This window comes from Carlito syrichta, unplaced genomic scaffold (genome assembly GCF_000164805.1).
Source record: "Carlito syrichta isolate Samal-C Ts95f unplaced genomic scaffold, Tarsius_syrichta-2.0.1 Scaffold304574, whole genome shotgun sequence".
Taxonomy (NCBI): Eukaryota; Metazoa; Chordata; class Mammalia; order Primates; family Tarsiidae; genus Carlito; species Carlito syrichta.
In genome coordinates this window covers 304,551-330,107 of record NW_007248670.1, presented here as the reverse complement: position 1 = coordinate 330,107, position 25,557 = coordinate 304,551, and the positions used below count along the sequence as shown (strand labels likewise).

At 37.8% G+C, this 25,557-nt stretch overlaps 1 protein-coding gene across 2 annotated transcripts in view; it reads left to right on the top strand.

Annotated features, from left to right (window-relative positions):
* The window catches only part of ITSN2 (intersectin 2), a 131,511-nt gene that overhangs the window by 41,600 nt on the left and 64,354 nt on the right, over positions 1-25,557 (top strand). Inside the window, exons 16-19 of one of the 2 annotated variants that reach the window (XM_021713495.1) lie at positions 223-303; positions 12,283-12,419; positions 16,404-16,537; positions 17,577-17,674. In XM_021713495.1, coding sequence (XP_021569170.1) covers positions 223-303; positions 12,283-12,419; positions 16,404-16,537; positions 17,577-17,674 — 450 coding nt within the window. The remainder of the gene's footprint in view (positions 1-222; positions 304-12,282; positions 12,420-16,403; positions 16,538-17,576; positions 17,675-25,557) is intronic. The other variant, XM_021713494.1, reaches the window with a different exon arrangement.

Below are 25,557 nucleotides of genomic sequence, written 5' to 3'. Positions count from 1 at the left end.
GATAAAGGATACCATGGTGATTCAGGTAAGGAGGGGAAATTTGAGTAAATAATGTTAATAATATGCTTTATACAAGCATATATTCTGTAGACAAAATTTTAAAGTAAAGCAAATCATTTGTCATTGATGGTTAGACAAGCCAGCCAACTTATCTTCCCTACGTTATTTCTTTTAAAAATCTGTACATAGTTTAATTGGCTTTTTATCTGCCTTATCTTACAGTGTGGGAATATGGATGACTCTGTTCTTCAGTGCCTTTTGTCTCTGCTAAGCTGTCTCAACAACCTCTTCCTCTTACTTAAGGTTATTTTCTAATATCTAGCTTCTTTTCTTTGAGTTTCTTTACTGTTTTCTTTTTTTTAATTTAACTAGACTATTCTTTGCCTTTATCTGAGTATCTTTGTTTGAAATAACATATACAATATGAACCTTTTTTCTTTCTGCTTGCTTGAATAGCCTTCTGCTGTCTCACTGCCTGAGTCTAATGCCAGAAATCAATAAGACTGTCCACAGTAACCTGTCTCATGAGGAGCCCAAGATACTTAGAATTATTACCTGGCTCTCTTACAACATCCCCATGAGTGGGTTAACTGATGGGACAATTACTAATTTAACTCAAATAAAAGCTAAGGAAATGTGAAAGTAAATCACCAAAAATAATTGTCTAAAATAAAACTTATGCTTTATGAAATCTAGGGCAAGGTTACGTCAGGTATACACCAAATTGCTTCCTAATACTGTTATGAGGAAAAGTTTAAAGAACCAATAATGCAGGGGCAGATTTAGTTAGGTCTAGTTACGAGGCCTTATATTTAGACATATTTGCATATCAGATAAAGATCTCTAAGTTATTTGTATAAATAAATTGTTCCCTTTGCCATGTACAGAATATTTGAAATACTCAATAGATGCCTATTTTAATACAGTTTAAAGAAAGGTGCTTTACATTTACTGCTTGCTGACCCTAGTAGATTATGACTACATGTTTTACTCTGTTCTAAAATGGATGGCAGCTGGGCAGTTATATGTATATTCCACAGTGAAGACAGGAACATGATATGCAGAGCTCATTTGTTACTTAAGCAAAGACAGGGCAGCCAGTTGGAAAGATGGCAGCAGCAGGCGGCACACATATATATATGCCTATGTGGTTATGGCATGAATGGCCAGACTAACTAGTTTTTAGATCTTTGCTACAGATTGCATAGAAACTTAAACCTAAGTTCCTTCATCTGTAAATGAGGCTTGATGATAATTTATGGATTCTACTCACTCACATAGTTTGATTCCTTCAGTTACATTTGATTATGCACAGGCCAGCAGTTTTTCTTGTCCCTTGCTTTACTTTCTTCCTCTGCTTCTTGCCTTCCAAACTTTTACTGCTTATTGATACTTTCATCAGAGACGATTTAGGAAATTAAAGGAGTATAAAATCTATACTGTCAGAGTGGTCAGAAGACTGAGTGTTTTGTCACAGACGGCAAGAAAAGAGGCCTTCTGTAGTCATCACTATAAAATGATAGAGTGATCAGTAACATAGTACTGAAAAATATCCATTGACTTTGTCAGTAAGGAGATCTTTGAAGGACTTGGCTAAAAGTACCATTTCAGTTGGGTGATAAGTGGACACTTGGATTGCAGTAGATCAGGAATGAATGGGAGTTGAGAATGAACAGCTCTTTAGGAGGAGAGTGAAAAGAGAGCATGGGGATCAAAGGAAGAACTTTTTTTTTGGCTTAAAGAATTGAACTAGTAAAAAGAGGAAAGGAGGGAGGGAAGAGAGAGAGAGATTGAGGTTGAATATATAAAAGTGGCGGCAATTGATGAAACAAAGTTCCTGGGAGAGGGCAGATTAAGATAGGATGGAGAACATAAAGGGTTAATTAAAAATAATCTTTCCATTGTAAGATATGACAAAAAGATGGATGTGATGCAGTTCAGTTTGTTGATAGAAAGTTAACAGCTTCAAGACTTAAAATCAGAAGTTGGATGATCAGAAAGAATTATCTGGATAGTTGAGGACATGGAATAACTCAACCTAGGCTAGAAGAAGAGGGGTGCAGGTGCAGGAAGTTTTATTGATTTTTGAGATGGAAAGATGAGTGCATTCCAGTCTGGTGACTTAGTGAGGCAGGGTGTATAAACTGGTAGTGAGGAGATTGTGTGGAAGATGACGAAGTTTCAAGAGAGAAGTAGGCATGAAATTGACATCTCAGTGGGGGGGCGGAAGTGTGCAGCTTAGTTGAGGAAAGCAGTAAGTATGCTGAGCAATGCTGAATATCTTTTTGAAGTTGGAGGTCATGAATTTAAATTGAGCACAGCATGCCCCAATTGTATGTTTGTTTGTTTTCCTCCACCAATGTTCAGATGCATAGATGTAAACACAGAGAAGGCTAACGAAATAGGTTCATGGGTTCATACAGGTTTGGGCAAAGAGAGAAGGATAAAAGAGTTGCAGATTTTGATGTAATCGTTATGGTAAAGATGAACTCTGAAATATGAGCTAAATGTGAAAGGAAATGAAAAGAGGAAGACATGCTGATAAAGAGAATGATCCCATGCCTTTGGGAGGCTGAGGTGAGTGGATTGCCTGAGCCCGCGGGTTCGAGACCCGCCTGGGCAGCGAGACCTCATCTCTACAATAAATCAAAAAATCAACTGGGCGTGGTAGCGCGCGCCTGTAATTCCAGCTACTGGGAAGGCTAAGGTGGAAGGATCGTCAGAGCCCAGCAGGTTGAGGCTGCGGTGGCTGGAAGCGGCCACTGCACTCCGGTCTGGGCGTCAGAGTGAGACTCCAACTCAAAAAAAAAGAAAGAAAGAGAATGATGGAGTCAAAAAAAGGTCTTAGTGAGGTCGAAAGCCTGTTGAAATGGAGGTACTGGGGATAAGAAAAGCTTGACTGTGTTTGAAAAATGGTGTATTTGATCAATGGTAGTTCTATTTCTGATGATGTTGAGACTCAGGGTGTAATAATGGGATGATGGATTAAACAGCGTAAAAAAGGTTGTTGGTGAAGTGACCAGCCTGAGAGTTGAAGTTTTGGTTGGGTCATCTATGTGGGTGTTATAAACTTAGAGGATAGTGAAGATGAATGAATGAGGATCAGTGATCAGGTGATTAACAGGTGACAATAAAAAGGAAGGGGAGAGTTGTATTGCTGGATGGTATGAGCCTCAGAAAAGCATGGAGTTTGTAAGAGTGAGGGGAAATAATAGTCTGAAAATGGCAATGAAGAGCAAGGAACTTACTTCAGTTATCCTGTGATCCTGTTGTATTAATAAATGGAGTATGTGAGAACAAACTGAGAGAGGACTAGAGGAAAAGCAGTGTCTAGTGTCCGGAGAGATCAGCCAAGAAGGTGAGGAGGTAAGGGAATTTCCATTTAGAGGAGATATGTGGATATGCGAAAGGTTCCTGATTACAAAGAGAAAGTTTCAGGAGAGTGGAGGGTTTGAGGACAGGATGGGTAAGGAATTGGGTCAGTTTAAGAGATAGATAATACTATAGAGATAAGAATTCAAGTGACAAAGAATGACAAGAAAGGCTAGCTCTATTAGTAGGTGAGATGGAATTGGTCCTGATGGTCTTGGAGGAGGACAGACACTTATTCTAATGCTGTGGTCCTCTGGGACAGTAGAGAACTGGGGTGATCACTCCTTTAGGCTACTTGTCATGACAAACGAAGTATAGTATTTGAAATTATTTGTCTTAGGTAGTTACATTTTACTGAAGCCTGTAATGTGCATGTACAGAATCAATAATAATTTTTACTCTTATTCCACATCTTTAAAATAAAAATTAAAACAAATTGTCTTGGTCACACCAAGACAAATAGCAAAGCCAGTGGATTCAAAGATATGATATTTAATAGGTCATTATTCCACTAAGAAAATTCACACATGATATTTTATCTTTCGCAGTGAAGTGCAATGAAAAAAGTTCTGGCCTAGGAATCTGAAAAAGTGAGCTCTAGTCCTGTCCATACTACTTGCTATTTGTGTAAATATTTGTCATTTACCTTCCAAATTTTGCTTTCTTCATTTACAAAACCAACTGACATTTTCTGCCCTGTTTTCTTTGCAGAGTCTTATGTTGATTAAATAAGATAGCATACATTTGGAAGTGGTTTATAAACTCTTATGTGCTGTACAAATATTTTTGTTATGTTTATTAGGAAAGAAGTCCAGAATCTCCAAAATACCTTTAGTGTGTCAGAAAGTCACCACTGCTGACTTTAGATAATGACTGGGGAAATGCTTGTCCTTAGAGGAAAAGCAGAATCTGTTAACACCAGAATTGTGGCTTCCTCCAGGTGGTTAGGTCTTATCCTAATCGTCCAAGACTCTAAGGCAAACAAATTAGTGATACTCCTCCATGTGGCAAGGTGAGATTTTAATTTATTCAGGTAACAATAAGGCAAACTGACTTGGGGATAAGAAACACTAGTGCTATGGATTGTAAGTAAAAACTTGAATGAGCTATATACTAGATGTTAGAGAAAACATTTCCCAAATCCATGATGTAAGTATTAAGGAAATATTTCTTTTCTTTTTTCAGAGAATTTCAGGTCTACCTTTTTCTCCAAGGTAGGGCATAGTAGGAGGTGTGAGCCTCAAAATATGTTTTAAATGCATCACATGAAATATAGAGGATTATTTTAAAAATCAGTTTAAGGGTCATAACTTTTTTTTTTTTTTTTGAATCGAAGTCTCACTCTGTCGCCCAGGCTGGAGTGCAGTGCACACTCACGGCCACCCCAGTGTCGACCTGTTGAGCTCCTGTGATCCTTCCGCCTTAGCCTTCCAAGTAGCCGGAACTACAGGCGCATGTCTCGCGCCCGGCCGGGAGTCATAAAATATTTTTAAAAAATAAATTTGTAGCTGGGCTCAGTGGCTCTGAAATATGAGCTAGACGTGAAAGGAAATTTATTTTTAGAAAATATTTTATGACTCCCGGCTGGGCGTGAGACAGTGGCTAAGCCTGTAATCCCAGCACTTTGGGATGCCGAGGCGAGTGGATCGCGGGTTGGAGACCAGCCCGGGCAACTTGGCGAGACCCTGTCTCTACAATAAATCAAGAATTAGCCAGGCATGGTAACGCACACCTGTAGTTCCAGCTACTTGGAAGGCTGAAGCGGAAGGATCACCTGAGGCCAGCAGGTCAATGCTGGGGTGACCATGAGCGTGCCACTGCACTCCAGCCTGGGCAACAGAGTGAGACTCCAACTCAAAAAAAAAATTTTTTTTTGGTATGTGTTACAGTAATATATATGCTTCTATGTTAACTAATTAAGTGATAAGACGCAGTGGCAGATATAATAATACCATTATTTTGAAGTTATGTATATGCTGTATATCAAGTTATCTGTAAGTATAAGAAAAATGTGTTATCTGCTGGTAAAAAAAAACACAAGTATAGTGAATGACTGTGGCTAAATGCTTATTTTTGGAACTGAAGGAAATACTATATTTTAGAATGGAAATGAAATACTATTTGTTTCAAATTCTTTTGCATCATTTAATCTTAAAATTTTTTTCCTAACTAATAAATGAAGATATTTTAGTAATTTAGCTATTTAATCTGATATAAGTGAAGGGTAATATATGGCATAGAATTGAATGACATAGTGAAGATAGTTCAAAACTGCACTCAGGCAAGTCCCTCAGAAACAGTCATGATGATACCTATTTTACAGGATTGTTGTAAAGATCAAATGTAGGCATTATGTGCAAAAGCACTTTAGAGAGCTACACAGATGTTCAAGTTGAGGAACTAATTTGCATTCTGATATGATTCCCCCCCCATGATTAGTAAGAATTTTTTTGTCCTAGTTATGTTGCTTTATACCTGAGTTGTATTTTGTCAGTTGAGCCTCAGCTGAGTTATATTTTGTCGGTTGAGTCTCTTTTTAATGCTTGGCATTTCAAAAGAACATTAAATGTTTTCTCTAAGTAAAATGAGAAAATTAAAAGTTATGGCTCTTTGCCAAAGTAGGAGTGTTTCAGTATTAATGGTTACATTTTAGCAAGTTACATCTTACATTTCTGTCAGGCTGGTAGACTAGGTATCCTGAACAACTCTCTCTCTCTTTGAAAGCAATAAAAGTAGATGCTTGATGTAATTTTTTTCCATAAATGTATTATTGAGCTATGTGAAGGTATATTCAGGCCAAAACTAAACAAACCTTAATGAAGTGATCAGATTTAATACTATCAAAATGGCACAAACCAACATTATATGTCTTTCCTGTTATGATGTGGCTTAATGTGTGAGAAAGACAGCATAACTTTTGTACTTTCTTGGCAGAAATATTTAATCTGAATCTAAATGTGAGGAAATAATTAAAGAAACTTAAATTGTGGTTTGGTCTGTAAACCAACTGACTAAAATACTCTTGTAAAAGGTAGAAGAGCTTTTCAAGATTAAAGGAGACCAAAGAGCATAACAGAAGGAAACTAAAGAGCCATGGCATAAAGCAGTATATGATCCTTTATTGGATCATGAATCCAAAAAAAAAAGCTGTTATTAAGGACAGTCGTCACACTATTAGGGATATTTTGGAACATAAGCTCTGTATTAAGTATTATTATGTCAATACTCAATGTAGCCTGGTACTGGTATTGCTACTGATCATTATATGGAAGAATGAAGTACCTAGGGGTGAAAGCATCATTGTCGGCAACATAGTTAAATTTTCTATAGGTTCGAAAGTTTGCCAAATAAAAAACTGGAGAGAAAGTTTAGAGTTGGAAAGTATTATCAAATGTTTATGAAAAATGAAACGTAGAAAGTCTATTTTTGAGCTGTAAAGGTAATAAGTAGATGAATCCAAGGCAAGTATCAGTATCAGGACATGGGAGAGATACAGGGGATAGTGTAAAGGCGTTGATACCTCATCTTTCATGTCAGGAGTCAGTAGCTATTTCTAATTCCTAAATCAAGATGTACTGATAATAGCTAGAATCTATTCAGGGGTTTCTGTGTGACTGGCACTGTTCTAATATTAACTTATTTAATTTGCACATTAATCCTGTGACGGTTATAATAGTAGGTACTGTTTTGCTCATGCTTCACATATGAGTAAATTAGGGAAGTAACTTGACTAAGTTTACACAGCTAGTAAGTGAAAGAGCAGGAAGTCAGGGTTAAATGGTTATACTAGGAGGAAGAAGGATGAAAATTTATAAGCTAAGTGTTCAGCTTAAGAGGCTAGGAAAAAAAAGCATAATAAACCAAAGAAAATGAAGAAAATTAGTGATACAGAAGTTAGACATTGAATACAGAGAATGAAGAAAGCCAAATTTTTATTATTTTTAAGATAAATAAAATTAACAAACACTTGGCAAAACTGATTTAGAAAAGAAAACACAAATAAAAGAAATTAGGAGTGTAGGCAGGGTATGGTGGTTCATGCCTGTAATCCCAGCACTTTGGTAGGCAAGAGGATTGTCTGAGCCCAGAAATTTAAGACTAGCCTGGACAACTTGGCAAGACCTCATCCCTATAAAAATTAGCCAGGCGTGGTGCCTGCAGTTCTAACTACTTGGAAGGCTGAGGTGGAAGGATTGCCTGAGCCTAGGAGGTCAAGGCTGCAGTGGCTGTGAGCATGCCACTGCACTCCAACCTGGGTGACAGAATGAGTTTCAAACTCACCAAAAAAAAAAATATGTATATATATAAAAGGATATTATGACAAATTTTGTGCACAAATACAAAAACTTAGATGAATGAATACATCACAATTTTTCAAAAATGACTCAAAAAATAAAATATGTAGATAGTTCTATCATTAAACATTTAAAATCAATGGTTTAAAATCTTCACCAAGGCAGGCTCAGTGGCTCGGCCTGTAATCCCGCGCCTTTGGGAGACTGAGGTGAGTGGATTGCTTGAGCCCACGGGTTCGAGACCCGCATGGGCAGCGAGACCTCATCTCTACCATAAATCAAAAAAATCAACCGGGCGTGGTAGCGCATGCCTGTAATTCCGGCTACTTGGAAGGCTGAGGCGGAAGGATCGCCGGAGCCCAGCAAGTCGAGACTGCGGTGGCCGGGAGTGGCCACTGCACTCCAGTCTGGGTGACAGAGTGAGACTCCAACTCAAAAAAAAAAAAAAATCTTCACTATGCCGGGCTCGGTGGCTCAGCACTTTGGGAGGCTGAGGTGAATGGATCCTGAGCCCATGGGTTCGAGACCCGCCTGGGCAACTTGGCGAGACCTCATCTCTACAATAAGTCAAAAATTAGCTGGGTATGGTAGCGCACATCTGTAGTTCCAGCTACTTGGAAGGCTGAGGCAGAAGGATCGCCGGAGCCCAGCAGGTCAAGGCTGCGGTGGCCGGGAGCAGCCACTGCACTCTAGTCTGGGTGACAGAGTGAGACAACATCTCAAAAAAATAAAAAATAATAAAATAAATAAAATAAAATCTTCACTAAAAGAGAATCCATACCCAGAGTTTACTGAAGGAACAAGTGAATCCACTCTTCATACAGCAGTTTTAAAATATAGAAAATGAGAAAATACTCCCAGCTTATCACATGAAGCTGTCATAATCATATCAAACCCTGGTAAGAATAGTATGAGAAAGGATAATTATAGGTTAATTTAACATAGAAGCAAAAAAATCTAAACAATATTAAAACACCAAATGCGGAAATGTATAAAAAGGATATTCTGTCATGACCAAGTTGTATTTATCTCAGCCATGCAAAGATGATTTAACATACAAAAATGCTTAATATAATTTACCATATAAACAGACTAGGGGAAAATGGTATGCTTATCTCATTAGATGCAGAAAAGATATTTGATTATTTGATAAAATTTTATATTTGTCCATGACTTAAAAGACAAAAACTCATTAGCAAACTAGGAATAGAAGCTCCTTAATTTAAAAGAGATGATCTGTTTTTCTATTAAGATTGAGAACAACTCTGTTTATGAGTTCTGATTGGTGTACTTTTTCTTGCTTAACTAGTATACTTCACCAGGACCTCCTGAAAGCAGTGATTTTCCCCTGGGGGATGAGTCTAAGGATGGGAATTTCTAGGATCATAATAGTCAAGTAGAGGAAATGTTTTGACAAGCCTGTGATGGTTTTCAAATCTTATTAATCTGCATTTTTCATTCATCCAATAAATGCTTATTAAATATCTATACTAGGTTCTCTGTTGGCTGGGGACATCTTGATGAAAGACAGTCCTGTTGTCAAGAAACTCATGCTAGTGGAGGCAATTATACAGTCAGAAGACACTGACTATTGTAGAGTGGTACACAGAATGCCTTGGGAGCTCAAGAAAGCTCATTGACACTGAAGGAATGGAGTTAATAAAAGAATAGTTGGAGCACTATCTGAAGAGACAAGTTGGAGATCTAACCTCAGAGCCTTGTTAAGATCAGACATTAATTTGGCTCCTCCTTACTGTCATTTTGAACTTAGTACTCTCCTCATGTATGGCTTCAGCCAATAATAGCTAATATTTATTGGGAATTTATGTGTCCTGCACTATTATAGGCACTTAATATATACTAATTCACTTTATCCTCATAACAACTCTGTGAGGTGTATACTATAATTAACCTCATTTTGCAGATGAGGAAACTAAAATATCTTTCCTAAGGAGCTAGTCATTGGCAGAGCCTGATTCAAACCTTGGTAATCTTATTCCAGATCCGTGCTCCTTATCACTAAACCATACTGCTTCTCCATAGATTATATTGCTGTATTTTTCAGCTTTTCAATAGAAATTAGAGAAAGAGCCAGGCTCAGCGGCTCAGCCTGTAATCCCACGCTTTGGGAGGCTGAAGTTGAGTGGATTGCCTGAGCCCGCGGGTTCGAGACCTGCCTAGGCAACTTGGCGAGACCTTATCTCTACGGTAAATTAAAAAGAAACTAGCCGGGCGCACGCCTGTAGTTCCAGCTACTTGGAAGGCTGAGGTGGAAGGATCGCCGGAGCCCAGCAGGTCGAGGCCACTGCACTCCAGTCTGGGTGACAGAGTGAGACTCCAACTGAGAAAAAAAAAGGTGCAGCTTATAAACCCTAGAAACTGAGAGCTGTGGAATACTTGCTGTGAATGCAGTATTTGCATTATTATTGGGTTAAGTTGCAAGTGTTTTGCTCAGGTATCTTGGACATAATCTCTGGACACCACACTATACTCAGATCAGATCTACCATTTCAATCAAATTAAAAGGGTTCACCTACAAAATATGAAAAGAAATGAAGTTTAGTTTGGTTTTAATTTGGAGTTTTGTTATTGTGTGTGGGTAGATATGAAACACTTTTTTTTAAACGAAACGTTACACCCAAATACTGTCTAACTCCCACCCTTGCCATGAAGTTTCTTTTGATTACTTGAAGGTTTTTTTTTTCTTCCTCTTCTTTCCTTCAGCCTCCTTTTCCTACTCTCTTGTTCAGGATTCTTTAGGTTCCAAATGAGAGAAATCTAAGGGTGAGGGAGGTGGGATTGGCAGTAGTGAGAAACTGCCGGGGTGGGAGCACACCTCATCAACAAGGGTACCTGCTTAATGAACATCTGTATATCTAACCCTGAATTGTACCCCACATCTTTAAAACTTAAAAGGAAAAAAAAATCTAGTTCAAAATGTTAACAAGTGATTATTGGAAGAATTCTCAGGCATCAACTGAATCAGTGGAAGAGCTGCCGGACAGGGGCAGTTCCTAGGATACCAAGCCATGAAATTGAACATTTGGTTCCAGTAGCACCCTTTCTTGCTGCCTCCATTTCTAATCTTTACTTCTCCTTTTTCTGAATTGATTCCATTCCTACCACTCATGGTCTTGCTTGGTTATGAGCCAGTTCCAGGTTTACCTTATCCCAATCTAATGAGCTCAGAGGAAAAAAGTTTCTTCTCCCCTCTTTAATATATCTGCATCCCAGGAAAAGATTCTGGCTCAGCTTGGATTATGTTTTTGTCCTTTGAACCAATCATTCTGAGCAGGGAAGTAAGGTGCTGTGATTGTTTAAGCAAAGAATAAATGATTGCCCCTGGGTGGGTTTGGGAGGAGCACTGAGTTTGACAGACTCTTCACAACCACATAGGATGGTAGGGGGTAGGTGGGAAATCAGTTTCCCAGAGGAAGGAAGGGTGCTGTTAGGAGAAGAAGAAAAGAAAATGCTGAACAGATAATCACAAGTTTCTGCTAAGGCACTTACCTATGCCCCATGTTTTGGCACTTTTCTCTACACTAAGATTGTGAATTTTTTTTGTTTTGTTTTTTTTTTGAGTTGGAGTCTCACTCTGTCGCCCAGATTGGAGTGCAGTGGCTGCTCCAGGCCACCGTGGCCTCGACCTGCTGGGCTCCGGCGATCCTTCCGCCTCAGCCTTCCCAGTAGCCGGAATTACAGGCATGCGCTGCCACGCCCGACTGATTTTTTTGATTTATTGCAGAGATGAGGTCTCATCGCCCAGGCGGGTCTCGAACCCACGGGCTCAGGCAATCCACTCACCTCAGCCTCCCAAAGGCGCGGGATTACCGGCTGAGCCACCAAGCCCAACTGAGACTGTGAATTTTTAAAAGCAAATACTGTAGACGGGAGTCACCTTTGGATTGGCTCCCTTTCTCTGTCATACTTAGCATACAACTAGATGTTCAATAAGCAGTTTATTTCAACTCCTGTTTGGAATCCTTTTACTATTATTGACTCATTCAAGTCATGGTTTCAAGCAGATTTTGTCTTTTCTATTTTTAATTTTGAACTAAATTATTTAATAATTGCATCTGTATTTAGTTCAAAATTTTATTGAATAAAAATGGAAGGCTGAGGCGGGAGGATCGCCGGAGCCCAGCAGGTCAAGACTGCGGTGGCCGGGAACGGCCACTGCACTCCAGCCTGGGCGACAGAGTGGGACTCCAACTCAAAAATAAAAAGAATGGTTACTTGGTTAAACTACATATGTCAAAAACATGGCTGTACAAAATTTCTCTTCACATGTTATAGCAGGCAAATTGTTGCAAAATGTTCCTCCATATTTTTAGTGGGTTTTTTGGTTGAAAATTATGTACCAAATCAAAGAATTAGCTTGTTAAAGATTCTGTGTTTTTAGAAATGAAGTAATGTGTATTTGTGTCAGTAGCTACATGACTTAGTGTATTCAAGATTTTACAAAATCATCTGGATATTTTTTAAAACCTTAAGTCTTTTAAATTTAGTTTAACTTGCTTATAATTTTTGTCTTTTAATGCAAATGCCGTGTGAATACATAAGATAAAAATATTTAGATCATTCATGTATTGACTTATTTTCCTTTACTACTTAGGAACTGAGAGAAAGCTATAATACTCAACAGTTAGCTCTTGAACAACTTCATAAGATCAAACGTGACAAGTTGAAGGACATTGAAAAAAAAAGATTAGAGCTAATTCAGAAAAAGAAACTAGAAGATGAGAATGCAAGGTAATATACCTGATAAATTTATTATACTATATTGCTATTATAATTCTAACTTTGTTGCCCACGTCATTAACTTTGAAAATTTAATAGGAACAAAAGGATTATCCTAGGATGCTATTCAGATTATAGATTTGATAGATTCAATCCTTTTAGGGACTAAGTTTGCAGTAACCAATTTTATGTTTTGTTAGTGAGAAATACAGACTTTGAACCTGTGTTAGAATTCTTGCTCTGCCATTTACTGACTGGTTTGCCTTGGTTAAGTTGTTGTACATTTCTGAACCTTAGTTACTCCATCTGTAAAAAGAAGCAATAATGCATATCTCATAGATCACTTGAGCCCAGGAATTCAAGACCATCCTGGGCAATATAGTGAGACCTTATCTCTAAATTAAAAAATAAAATAAAATAATGTAGCTAAAGAGCCAAGCATAATTTCTTGCACATAGAAAGCACTCATTACATCTTTCTGTAGTAAATCTATTGCTGTTTCCTGAAAGATCATAAAGACAAAATACTTAATATTAGTTGTATGAAGTAATACTGAATATAGAATGCCATGTTGATACAATTCTCTTTATGCCACTGAGATCCACTAATTACTTCCATTTATATCAAGGAGAAGTGAGACAGTTGTGGTATCTGAAACCTGCAATCATTCCTTTAGAGACTTTGCATGATATTTTTATGTCATTAGGATTATTTTTCTAATATATTCCTTTGTCTCAAGTTCTATAGTGTCAAAAATGAGTATAGTTAATTAACAAATATCAATGGGCCAGTGTTTCTTTTCCTTGATAAAGAGTAGATGACTAGTGTTCATGAAAGAACTGATAGTTACTAGAGAGGCAAGAAAGACACATGACCATTTAGCAGGCCTCTATTCTTAATGGCTTCAAAATAACCACTTCCAGCACATTCTTATTGAGTGGCTGTTGCCGGCCACTTTGGATTATTCCTTGCTTCTGGGTTCCTCATAATTCTAGTAGGGGATTCAGACAGTTAAATAAGTAACTATATTACTGTTTTCTCCTAGACACATACTTTTATGGCCCCCTAACGAGATAATAGAAAAGTAGAGACAGTGGAGTTCAAACCTTTTGCCATTTTTGCCACTTAACATTGCATAAGGAAACTGTGCTGTGGTTACACAGTGAGTCCTTATGTCACAGTTTTCTATTGACACATTGCAATTATCTTGATACCTCTCTTTTTTTTTTTTTTTTTTTTTTGTAGTAGGAGTCTCACTCTGTTGCCCAGGCTGGAATGCAGTGATGTGCTCATGGCTACTGCAGCCTTGGCCCATTGGGCTCAGGCGATCCTTTCACCTCAGCCTTCCAAGTAGCTGGAACTACAGTCACGTGCCACCATGCCTGGCTAATTTTTTAATTTACTGTAGTGACGAGGTCTTTCCCAGTTGCCCAGGCTGGTCTTGAACCCCTGGACTCAGGTAATCCTCTTGTTTCTGCCTCCCAAAGCGCTAGGATTACAGGCATGAGCCACCATGCCTGGCTATCTTGATACCTCTTTATCTAGTTTACAATTCCTTTCAGGTCAACAGATTATATTGGTAATGCACATTTAATTTCTTTTTTTTTTTATTTTTAATTCATTTATTATTATAAAGATGTGGGGTACAATTCAGGGCTAGGTATACAACATTGATCATGCAGGTACCCTTGTTGATGAGGCATACCCCTCCCTTCCCTAGCAGCTTCCCTCAACTGTCAGTCCCACCCCCCCCTTGCCCTGACAGTTTTCCACTACTGCCAGTCGCCTTCCCACAGCATTATAATTGTTCAAGGTCACCTTATGAGTGAGAACATATGGAACTCAGCTCTTTGTTTCTGTGATAAATCACTGAGTATGATCGACTCCAGATCCATCCAATTTGCTGCAAAGTCCATATATTTGTCCTTCTTTATGGCTGCATAATATTCCATTGTGTATATGTACCACATGTTTTATCCAGTCCAGCTTCGATGAGCAACATGGTTGTTTCCATGTTTTTGCTATTGTGAATAGAGCTGCAACAAATGTGCAGGAATCTTTTTTGTAGAACGATTTGAGTTCCTCCAGATATATTCCCAATAGGGGAATTGCTGGGTCATAGGGAAGGTCAGTTTCTAGTTCCTTCAGAAATGGCCACACTGTCTTCCAAAGAGGTTGTATTAGTCTGTATTCCCACCAGCAGGGTAGAAGTGTTCCCTTTTCTCCACATCCTCGCCAGCAACATTTAATTTCATTCATTGTCCTTGCATATTATCTTAGTTAGTGGAGAGGGGAAATCAAAAAGAACAGAAACACATGTAGGATCTAATGAGTCTGGCATGGCATCTTAGTGCCACATCTTGGTTTACTTTTCCATTTGCCCAGGTATGTTCCTGTCTTTCCCCAAGCTATTGGTAATAGTCAGGTTTTCACACTGTAGATGTGGCTTCTTTGCCCTTTGTCCAGTTTCTGAGGTGTCTTCTGGCTCTGGAACAGCTTCCCATCCACTAATTCTTGCATAAGGAAGTTGACCAGAATTCTGGCTCAATTTCCTGGGGTGTGAGCTCAGCCTACCTCATTTTTCCTCAGACAAGCCTAGAGTAGAGGACCAAGCATCCTTCCCTTAAATAGGGAACCTCACCTGGACTGTCCTAGCCTCATAGTTACTTGGTCACAAAACCTGGCAGAAGGAGATAGTAGAAAGGTTGAACAGCTGGAAACAAAAAAAAAGGAAAAGAAGGTTTCATTTAATGCACTCTCTGCTCTTTTCCTTGTCCTACTAAATACATAGTAAGTCTGATAGTGGCATTTATAATGTTATGCAAATTCAGATAAAGTCTAATTGGATTATACTAGGCTTGGGAGAGTGGAGAGTATCAGGGAAAGTTACAGAGGAACTGAGAGAGGGGATATTAGTTGAAATTAGGTGAGGCCTGCAAGAGAAGCATTTTCCTCAGAGGGGAACCAGATTGCAGTTATGAAGTTGCTGGAGGTAGCACTCCCTGATGTGATAGGATGTAGGAGGTTTGGGAAAGGGTTGGAAGGAAGCTGATAATGGGACTGATGAACCAAGCGTATGAAGTATAAAACAGTTTGGGCATCAGGAGAAAGGATTGAGAACTCAGGGCCTACAATTTTTTGAATTATCCAGGATTTTCATATTCCTCTAGGAATTAAGGAAGAGAAGTATAGAATTAAGCCAAGGTTCCCACTTTGGTAGGGTATAAATGCTCCCAAATCCCGGGGAGTTTCCAGCCACAATTTCTACTGCCCCTGATACTGCTGAGGCTTGGAGAAAGTGCTAAATTCAGCGGTGGCAGCTCTGCCTTTGTGTAAGTTCTTAAAAATACATGTGAGGAAGGAACTATAAGGTACACTCATTCTAATACTAAAATAATTGAACCTGATCACAGATCATCTTGACTGACTAGAAGTCAACCCTTAAATTTGTCAAATGTCATAGAAATATTGACAGAAGCATGGACCTATGGTGGGAAAATGCTCTATTAGCTAAGCAAATGAAAAGACTATGAAGTAATAATATAAAATGTAGGTAATCTTTCCAGAAGCATTTCCTATTTCCATAGCAATGACTGAATCAACAAAACAGAGATCAGATAGGACAGTGGAAATAAAAAGCTGAAGGCAGTCTTTTGAAGAATCTGGAGAGAAAGGAAGGAAATTTAGATACAATTTTTAGGTTTATTTGCTGAATGATCTTATTTTAACTTTTCTTCCTCTTTTTCTTGGGTTTGGAGGTTAGTTGGCAAGAGGGAATTTGAGGGTGTGGGAAGTTGTCAGTCCCAGGCTTCTTGATTGATTGATTAGTTCTCCTTTCATCCCTGATCCCAACTGTTTCTCCCCACCTAAATTCTCCTCTACTAATACTTTTTTGCTAGTTTTTCAGCTTGATAGAAACTGAATCTTCTATTATATTTTTATTTAGTGTAAAAAAATTTTAGGACGATGTACAAACTCTTTTTCTTTTATGTGAAGGAAAGCAAAACAAGGAAAAGAAAACTTATGGAAAGAAAGTCTTAGGAAGGAGGAAGAAGAAAAACAAAAGCGTCTCCAGGAAGAAAAAACACAAGAAAAAATTCAAGAAGATCGGAAAGCTGAGGAGAAGCAATGTAAGGATAAGGGTAAAAATTATAGATCTAATTTTTCTGAGACAGAATAATAAAAGCAAGAAGAAAAAACCTGATGAGAGTAAAAAAAAATCAGAATATAAAAATACTAAATTTAGAGTCAGAAAATTTTTTTTTTCTAAATTAAACTTGGATGAGAAGTGTGTTGGCTCAGTAAAGCAGACTGAGGGTAGAAATCTTAACATAACAGGAGAAAAATAGTAACCATTGACTGTGAAAAGATCCTTACATGGTTTTTATAATTGAAGTAAAATATAAAATAGTTGTAAATATTTTATTCAGTCAATATAACTAAGCTGTTTATTTTAATAAAACAACAGTAAAATTTTAAATCTGCACATTGAAATTTTCTCAGAAGGTATACTTTGTTTTTGATAACACCTCAGAGTCCATTCCTAAAATACTTTTAAGGTTTATTATATCTCTTTTTGAGGCACAAACCTTTGAATTCATATTAATGATACATGTTGAAATTTTTGTAAGCTAAAGCATTTATTCTAAAAATGAACAAATTAAAACATATTTAATCATATCAAATCCAGTGTATTTGTGAATTCTTCTGTTTTTCTTTTAGAACCGTACTGATAAATCTATTGATCTTTCTAATCAGCCAACGCTGTTTACTTGCTCAACTTTTCTTTTGTGATCACCTTTTTTGTGCTTTTCTTCCCTGTTATTTTCTGTCTTTTTGCTTGGTCTCTTTCCATGTGTACAGTTCAGCCTGGGGCTGCACCTTCCTGTGGATCCATGTGTATGCACACACTCGTGTGCATGTCAGCTTGCAAGACCTCTCCTTGTTTTGCTGCCTCCTACTTTACTTAGGATGAACACCTTTGTTTTCTTTAATATTGACTAGTTGACTAATCAAGATATTTAAATACCAGCAAGCCTATATATAATGGTTTTTCATTATAGTTTGATGCTTAGTTTCTTATTTTAGATTATAAGAGCTCTTTATTGACTCATAGCAAAGATATATATACATAAAAGTAGTAAATAATGACAAGTATCTTCTCTTTAGGTGAGACAGCTAGTATTTTGGTGAATTATAGAGCATTATACCCCTTTGAAGCAAGGAACCATGACGAGATGAGTTTTAATTCTGGGGATATAATTCAGGTAGGAAATTAAGCTGTTTTTTCTCATGAATAAACTGAATATATTGTAATATATAACTTTCTATAATAATGTTGGCTATAATTTTATATAGTTATTTACTTTTATAAAATATCTTAACTCTTACAACAACTACCATGTTCTAGGCAAGAAAACTTAGACTCACACAAATTGTAACTGTCAACATCACAGTGCCAGAGTGAGATGCAAGGGTGTGTCTTTTGATTTCCAAATCTAGTGAATTCTTTCTATTATGCCGTACTGTTTTATATCATAAGAGGTGATGGTGATTTTGTTATTTTTAATAAATTAACAATAAAATTGGTGGGGTCTTCTTATTTTCTAGCAACTGTTATAAGAGTTGGAGGGTTTTGGGTTCTGCAACTGTGACTGGATACAGGTCATTTGTTCCTTGGAACAAAAGGTCTTTATTGTGTTATCACAATCCATGTAAAATGGATAAATAACAGCCAGGCTCAGTGGCTCAGCCTGTAATCCCACGCCTTTGGGATACTGAGGTGAGTGGATTGCCTGAGCCCGCGGGTTCGAGACCCGCCTGGGCAGCAAGACCTCATCTCTACAATAAATCAAAAAATCAACCGGGCTTGGTAGCGCATGCCTGTAATTCCGGCTACTTGGAAGGCTGAGGCGGAAGGATCGCCGGAGCCCAGTAGGTCGAGGCTGCGGTGGCCGGGAGCAGCCACTGCACTCCAGTCTGGGTGACAGAGTGAGACTCCAACTCAAAAAAAAAAAAATGGATAAATAAGAGGATATCTAGGGAATAGTGTTTGGTAGAGCCATTGTGATATAATGGAAAGAGAACAGGCTTTAGAAGCACATGGACTTGGGTTTTAGTCTCTGCTCCAGTTATCTTCTTACGAAATTACGGTCATATTACCCAGAGTATCTAGCCAGTGCTTTTTTTCACTCCCTGCACTATTACCAACTTGGTGTGTTTTATCAGTTAGGAAGCAGATGTTTAATGATACTTGGAAAAAAATTTACTAGAACTCAAGCATCCAAGATAATCCCCAAATAAACATTCCTTCTGTTGCCATTGCCACCACTGGCAGCTCCAGAGCTGCACCTGAGCTAGGGAAATCTGTTTTATAGCCAGCCTGAGTTCACAGTCTGCTCTTCCTACTGTTCCTTCTTTCCTTGTTGGAAATGATGAGTTAGTGTCTGAGGATGATGCAGCCTACCTCTGGACATGTTTGGTCAAGAGCCTACTTATATATTTTTGGTTATGCCTTTTACTTCTTAAACATTTGTTGAGGGCTGACTGTTAGGAATATAGTGAATAAGACATAATCTTTGTTCTTAACAAGCACATAGTTTAATGAAAAAGAAAGACAACCTTAAAGCAGTAGAGGAAGGGAAGGTAAAGGAAAAGGCTGTGGACTGCTGCTGCTACAGAGCAGACCTCTCCCATGGTCAGAGTGCCAGTATGGTGGCAGTGACAACAGGAATATAAAGTTAACTGTGGTGTCTTGGGCGCTTATGTACACTGTTGAATCACTGATGTACAGAATGAGTCATGAGTTGCTACCAGATACCTTACTTGAACAACTTGGTTGATGGTGGTATCATTCACTAAGAGCGAAAATCATGTTGCCAGTGTGTTGTGATGGTAATGGAAGACAGGAGAGTAGAGGAGCTTATCCCTGGGAGTAGTAAAATGAGAGGGAAGGGGACTGAGAATGCAGTCCCTGAGAAACATGGACACTGAAGGGATTGTTAGGGGAAGTGGAGCCTTAAAGGGAGTGACTAGAGATGGGAAAAAACCCAGAGTGATCTGCAAGTGAAATAAGACAAGAACAAAATAAATATATGTTAGATTAGCAACAGCACAGGTATTAACCTTGAGGACAACTGTAATTGGTTGAGTGGAGTGATAGAGCAAGAAGCCAGATTTCAATGAGTTGAGGAATAAATTGGAAAGGAAGAAGAGGAAACAGTGAATATATAAAACTCGTTGGAAGAACTTGGCTTTGAAAGGGGAAAGGAAGAGAAGATGGGAGATAATGAAGAATGTAGGTTGAGGGAAGTTTAATTTTTATTTTTTTTTAACTTGGCTGAAGCTTGAGCAAGTTCAAATAATGATAGAAAGGATCTTCAGGGAGGAAATGGGTTAATGATACTAAAAAGAGTAAATAATTGATAGAGGGAGATGGTTTTTTCTCATTAAAGTACAATTTACATATAGTAAAGTGTATAACCATAAGTATACAGCTCAGAGAATTTGTACATATGTATATATCTGTGAAGCCCCAACTCAGATCAACATATACAACGTAGTGCATCAGGAAGTCACCTCACACTCCCTGTCAAACCTCCCTTTTCTGACTAACAGAGGTGAAGAAGTTTTGAATCTAGAGCAGGGGTCCTCAAGCTCTAGGCCACAGATCAGTATCAATCCATGGTCTATTAGGAACCGGGCTACACAGCAGGAGGTGAGTAGCAGGCAGGCGAATGAAGTATTTACAGCTGCTCCCCATCACTCTCATTACTGCCTGAGCTTTGCCTTCTGTCAGATCAGCAGTGGCATTAGATTCTCATAGGAGCACAGGCTCCATTGTGAACTGAGCATATGAGGGATCTAGGTTGCGTGCTCTTTACAGGAATTTAACACCTGATGATCTGAGGTGGAGCTAAGGTGGTTATACTAGCGCTGGGGAGCGGCTACAAATACAGATTAACATTAGTGGTGAGGTTTGACTGCACAGAAACCATAATTGATCAATTGCTTGTAGCCTTGTATCAAAACCCTCTTAATTGATGTACTTCAATTGTACAGCTGCATTTGGTGGCAAACTTTAAGTCAAAATCTGACACTTATTTTAGTCATGTGTAGCCTGCCCATTATTTTATCTACCACTTCTGTCCGTGCTTTTTTTTTTTTTATGGTGGGTTGTAGAATTATTTCGTTATATGTTACAATGTAATAATAATAGAAATAAAGTACACAATAAATGTTATGTGTTTAAATCATCCCAAAACTACCACCACCACCCCTAGTCCATGGAAAAATCATCTTCCGCAAAACTGGTTCCTGACGCCAAAAAAGTTGGAGACCGCTGATCTAAAGGACTGGAAGATAAAGTAGTAGAAGGAATGAATACCTCTTCTTTTGTGATTAGGGGTCAAGAGGAAAAGGTGGGAGGGATTATAAGTAAGTTTTGTTGAAGTAGAAGATGAGCAGGTCTGAGAGCTTCCATATACCTGGTAAGATAGGAGGCAAGATCTGATCAACATTAATGGATCAGAGTGGCAAAGGAGGTTTCATTGAAAGTGAAAAAGATGAGAAATTCTGAATCCTGGACACATTTTCCATGACTAGCTGAAAAGTTTATCTCTTTTCTAATTCATTAGTGCTATTTTTGGAGTAATAAGTAGCTTCCCTAGGCCTGTGAGAATTTATGTAAAATTTTCTAGTTTAACTCAGTTTGTAAATTGTGAACTACATTCATTACAACTGTAAATGACAGATAAGAAATTGATTAAAATTGATCCCTTGTTAAAACAACTTGGCCTAACTCTACAAAATAAATGAAAATATTGGGGAAAATATTATAGAAATTAATCTTTTAAAAAGCTTTAAGGGAAAGGAGGAAGAGCTTGAAGCCAGTACTCATAGCTTACAGTGATCCCTTGCCTTGATGCCATATGTTTAAATCAGGCATAATGCTGAGCATTCTGCAGCACTGGAATACTTTGGGTTGCATAATTCCTTAGTGTCTAATGTGTTCTGATCTGCATTTTTTGCATTTTTATTGCTTAGACTTAGCTATTTTAAGTAGTCTTAAACTATATCTACAGGATAATATTCCATAAGTGTTTCCTTTTGTTCTATTTTGGAACACCATTGTGTGGTAGTTACATAGCTATGATACTATATAGTTTAACTGCAGCTGCTCTGGTTAAGGAATTTTCTAAATATTTCATTCATGATGTAATAAATAGCCAGACATATAACATTAAAATGAGAACTATTTGCTATAAACATAAATGAAGTTACCCTGATAATAAATCCACTTATTATTAATTAAGCTTTAAGTCTGTTGTTTATCTAGTTTAGTAGTTCATTCAAGTTAACATTTATTGAGTTTCTAACAATATGTGTCTGCTGGTGATATATAAAAATACATAAAGAGGCCACAGTCTAAGAAGAAGACAGAAATATATATAACTATACAAAATATAATGTGGTAAATTTCAATTAACAATTTATATAAATGAAGTACTGTGACAACCCAGAGAATGAAGCAAAAACAACCAAGTAGACTTGGGTAGCATTTTCTGCAAGGATAGGATAGAGGAAAGCCTCAGAGGATTATGCTTTATATTTGCTTAGTGCTTTACAGTTTCTAAAGCATGTATATAAATATTCTCAATCTAATTTTCAAAATAATCTGGAGGAAAGCAATATAGGTATTTTCCCTTAAATTTATAGATGAGCAAACTGAAATGTTAGATAGTACTTATCTTAACAAAGGATAACCAGGTAGTTTGCCTAAGGCTGAAACATGATTCTTTGAACTCTAAAGTCTGTCGTCTTTTCTCCATACCATATAACATTCTAGGCAGAAGGAATACATTAAACCAGGGATCCCCAACCTACTGGTCTGTAGCCTGTTAGGAACTGGGCCATACAACAGGAGGTGAGCCGTGGGCAAGTGAGCAAAGCTTCATCTGTATTTACAGCCGCTCCCCATCTCTTGCATTACCGCCTGAGCTCCGTCTCCCGTCAGATCAGCAGCGGCACTAGATTCTCATAGTGCAAACCCTATTGTGAACTGCGCAAGAGAGGAATTTAGGCTGTATACTCCTTGTAAGAATCTAATGCCTGATCTGAGGTGGAGCTGAAGCAGTGATGCTAGTGCTGGGGAGTGGCTGCAAATACAGGTTAACATTAGTAGTGAGGTTTGACTGCACAGAGACCATAATAAATCAATTGTTTGCAGACTCATATCAAAACCCTCTTAGTGAGTGGCAAATGAGTTGATGTACTTTTTTTTTGAGTTGGAGTCTCACTCTGTCACCCAGACTGGAGTGCAGTGGCCCCTCCCAGCCACTGCAACCTTGACCTGCTGGGTTCCAGCGATCCTTCTACCTCAGCCTTCCAAGGAGCTCGCACTACAGGCACGCACTACCACACCCAGCAAATTATTTATTTATTTATTGTAGAGATGAAGGCTCGCCAAGTTGCCCAGGCGGGTCTCGAACCCGTGGGCTCAGGCAATCCACTCACCTTGGCCTCCCAAAGCACTGGGATTACAGGCTGAGCCACCGAGCCATGTGAGTTGTTGAACTTCAGTTGTGCATCTGCATCTGGTGGCAGACTTTAAGTCAGAATCTGACACTTATTTTAGTCTGCGTGTGACCTGCCCATTATTTTATTTACCACTTCTGTCCATGCCTCTTTTTTTCTTAATGGTGAGGTGTAGAATTATTTCATTGTAGCTTACAGTGTAATAATAATAGATATAAAGTGCACAATAAATGTCATGTGCTTGAATCATTCTAAAACCTTTTCCTCATTACCCCATCCATGATAAATTATCTGCCACAAAACTGGTTCCTGATGCCAAAAAGGGTGGGGATCACTGTGTTAAACAAAAACATTGAGGCTTGTGAGTACCAGTGTTTTTAAAGCGTGTCACATCTGTTTGCCTAGAATGTGGGACAAATGGTAGGAGATGAAGCTAAAAAGTTAAGCTGGAACCTCACAAAGAAACTTTTATTTTAGAGGCCTTGAAGTTTACATTAAAAGGCATAATATTGAAAAGGGAGATGTAAGACTGTTTTTATTTGTAGAAAACATGATTGTCGATGTAGAAAATCACATAGAATCTATTTTATGTATTTATTTATTTATTTTTAAAAAACTGAATCTATTTTTTTTTAACTGTTAGCATTGAGTATAGCAAGGTTGCGGGATACAAGATCGATATACAAAAATCACTTGTATCTCTGTATGCAAACAGTGAATATTCAGAAATTGAAATTAAAATATTATTTACAATAGCATTAAAATATGAAATACTTATAAATAAGCCAGGCATGGTGGGATTATACCTGTAATCCCAGCACTTTGGGAGGCAGAGGCAAGAGGATTGCCTGAGCCCACAGGTTTGAGACCAGCCTAGGCAACATGGCAAGACCTCATCTCTACAATAAATCAAAAAATTAGCTGGGTGTGGTGGCACCTGGCTGTAATTTCAGCTACTTGGAAGGCTAAAGCAGAAGAATTGCCTGAGCCCAGCAGGTTGAGGCTACGGTGACCGTGAGCATGCCCCTGCATTCCAGCCTGGTTGACAGAATGAGACTCCAACCCCCCCAAAAAAGAAATACTTATAAGTAAAACTGGAAAAAGATTCGAAAGACCTGTTTATTGAAAATTACAAAGTATTACTGAGAAAAGTTGAAGACCTAAACAAATACAGAGAGTTATAGTGTTTATGGATTAAAAAATCAGTATTGATAAGAAATCACTTCCCCTCAAATTCTTAGTCAGATTCAAGGCAATTTTAATCAAAATCTTGCAGGGGTTTTTTATTTAATAGAAAATGATGAGCTGATTGAAAGCCAAAACAATTTTGAAAAAAAACAAAGTTGAAGGTTTTTTACTACCCAAATTTAAGACTTATTATAAAAATTACAGCCATCAAAACAGTTGTGTATTAGCATCTAGATAGGAACACAGATCAATGAAACAGGATAGATAAGTAGATTCACACCCGCATATGTGTGTGTGTTTGTGTGTATAAACAACGGATTTTTGACAAAGGTACAAAAGTAACTCAGTGAAGAAAGGATAATCTTAACAGCAAATGGTGTTGGAACAATCAGATATTCATAAGCAAAAAATGAATTTCAATTTATTCCTTGTAACATATGCACAGATGAACTCAAAATAGGTCAAATGTAAAATGTAGAACTTCTAGAAATTTTTGTAACTTTCAGTTACTCCAAGATTTCTTAGGTTCTTAGATACAACAAAGAATCTAAGAAATAATGTTTCTTTTTGGAGGGAAAATGTTCTATAACTGATTGTGGTCATAGTTCCATAACTGTGAAGATGCTAAAATCCATTTAATTGTGTACTTTACATGGGGGAATTGTATCTCAATAAGTTATTAAAAACTTAACTGTTTTTTGCTATTAAAAAAAAAACAAAAAAAACACCCACTTACCATATGACCCAGCCATTCTACTCTTAGATATTCACACAAAAGAATTGAAAGTATATGTTTATAAAAAGACAAATGTTCATCTCAGCTTTATTTGTAATAGCCCAAATTAGAAACAACTCAAATGTCCATCAACAGATGAAAGGATAAACAAATGTGGTATATCATATGATGTAATATTACTCAGCAATAAAAAGGAATGAAATATTCTTACTACAACATGGATGGATCTCAGAGTAATTAAGCTGAGGGAAAGAAGGCAGGCAAAAAAAAGATACATATTGTATTATTTTATTTCTGTAAAATTTAAGAAAATGCAAACTAATTTACTGGATGAAAACTGACAGTGTTTCCAGAAAGAGAACTTACAGTGGAGCAGGAGGAAACTTTTGGGGGGTGATGTATATATTAGTTATCTTGATTGTGTTGCTTCTTTACAGGTGTATACATATGTCAACACTTAAAAAATTTTAAACCTTAAAACATGAAATCTATGTTAATTTTACCTCAGAAAGTTATTTTTAAAAATCTTAATGGAATCCCGCGGCTTTGGGAGGCTGAGGTGAGTGGGTTTCCTGAGCCTGCTTTTTCGAGACCCACCTGGGCAGTGAGACCTCATCTCTACAATAAATCAAAAAATCAGCTGGGCGTGGTAGCGCGTGCCTGTAATTCCGGCTACTCGGAAGGCTGAGG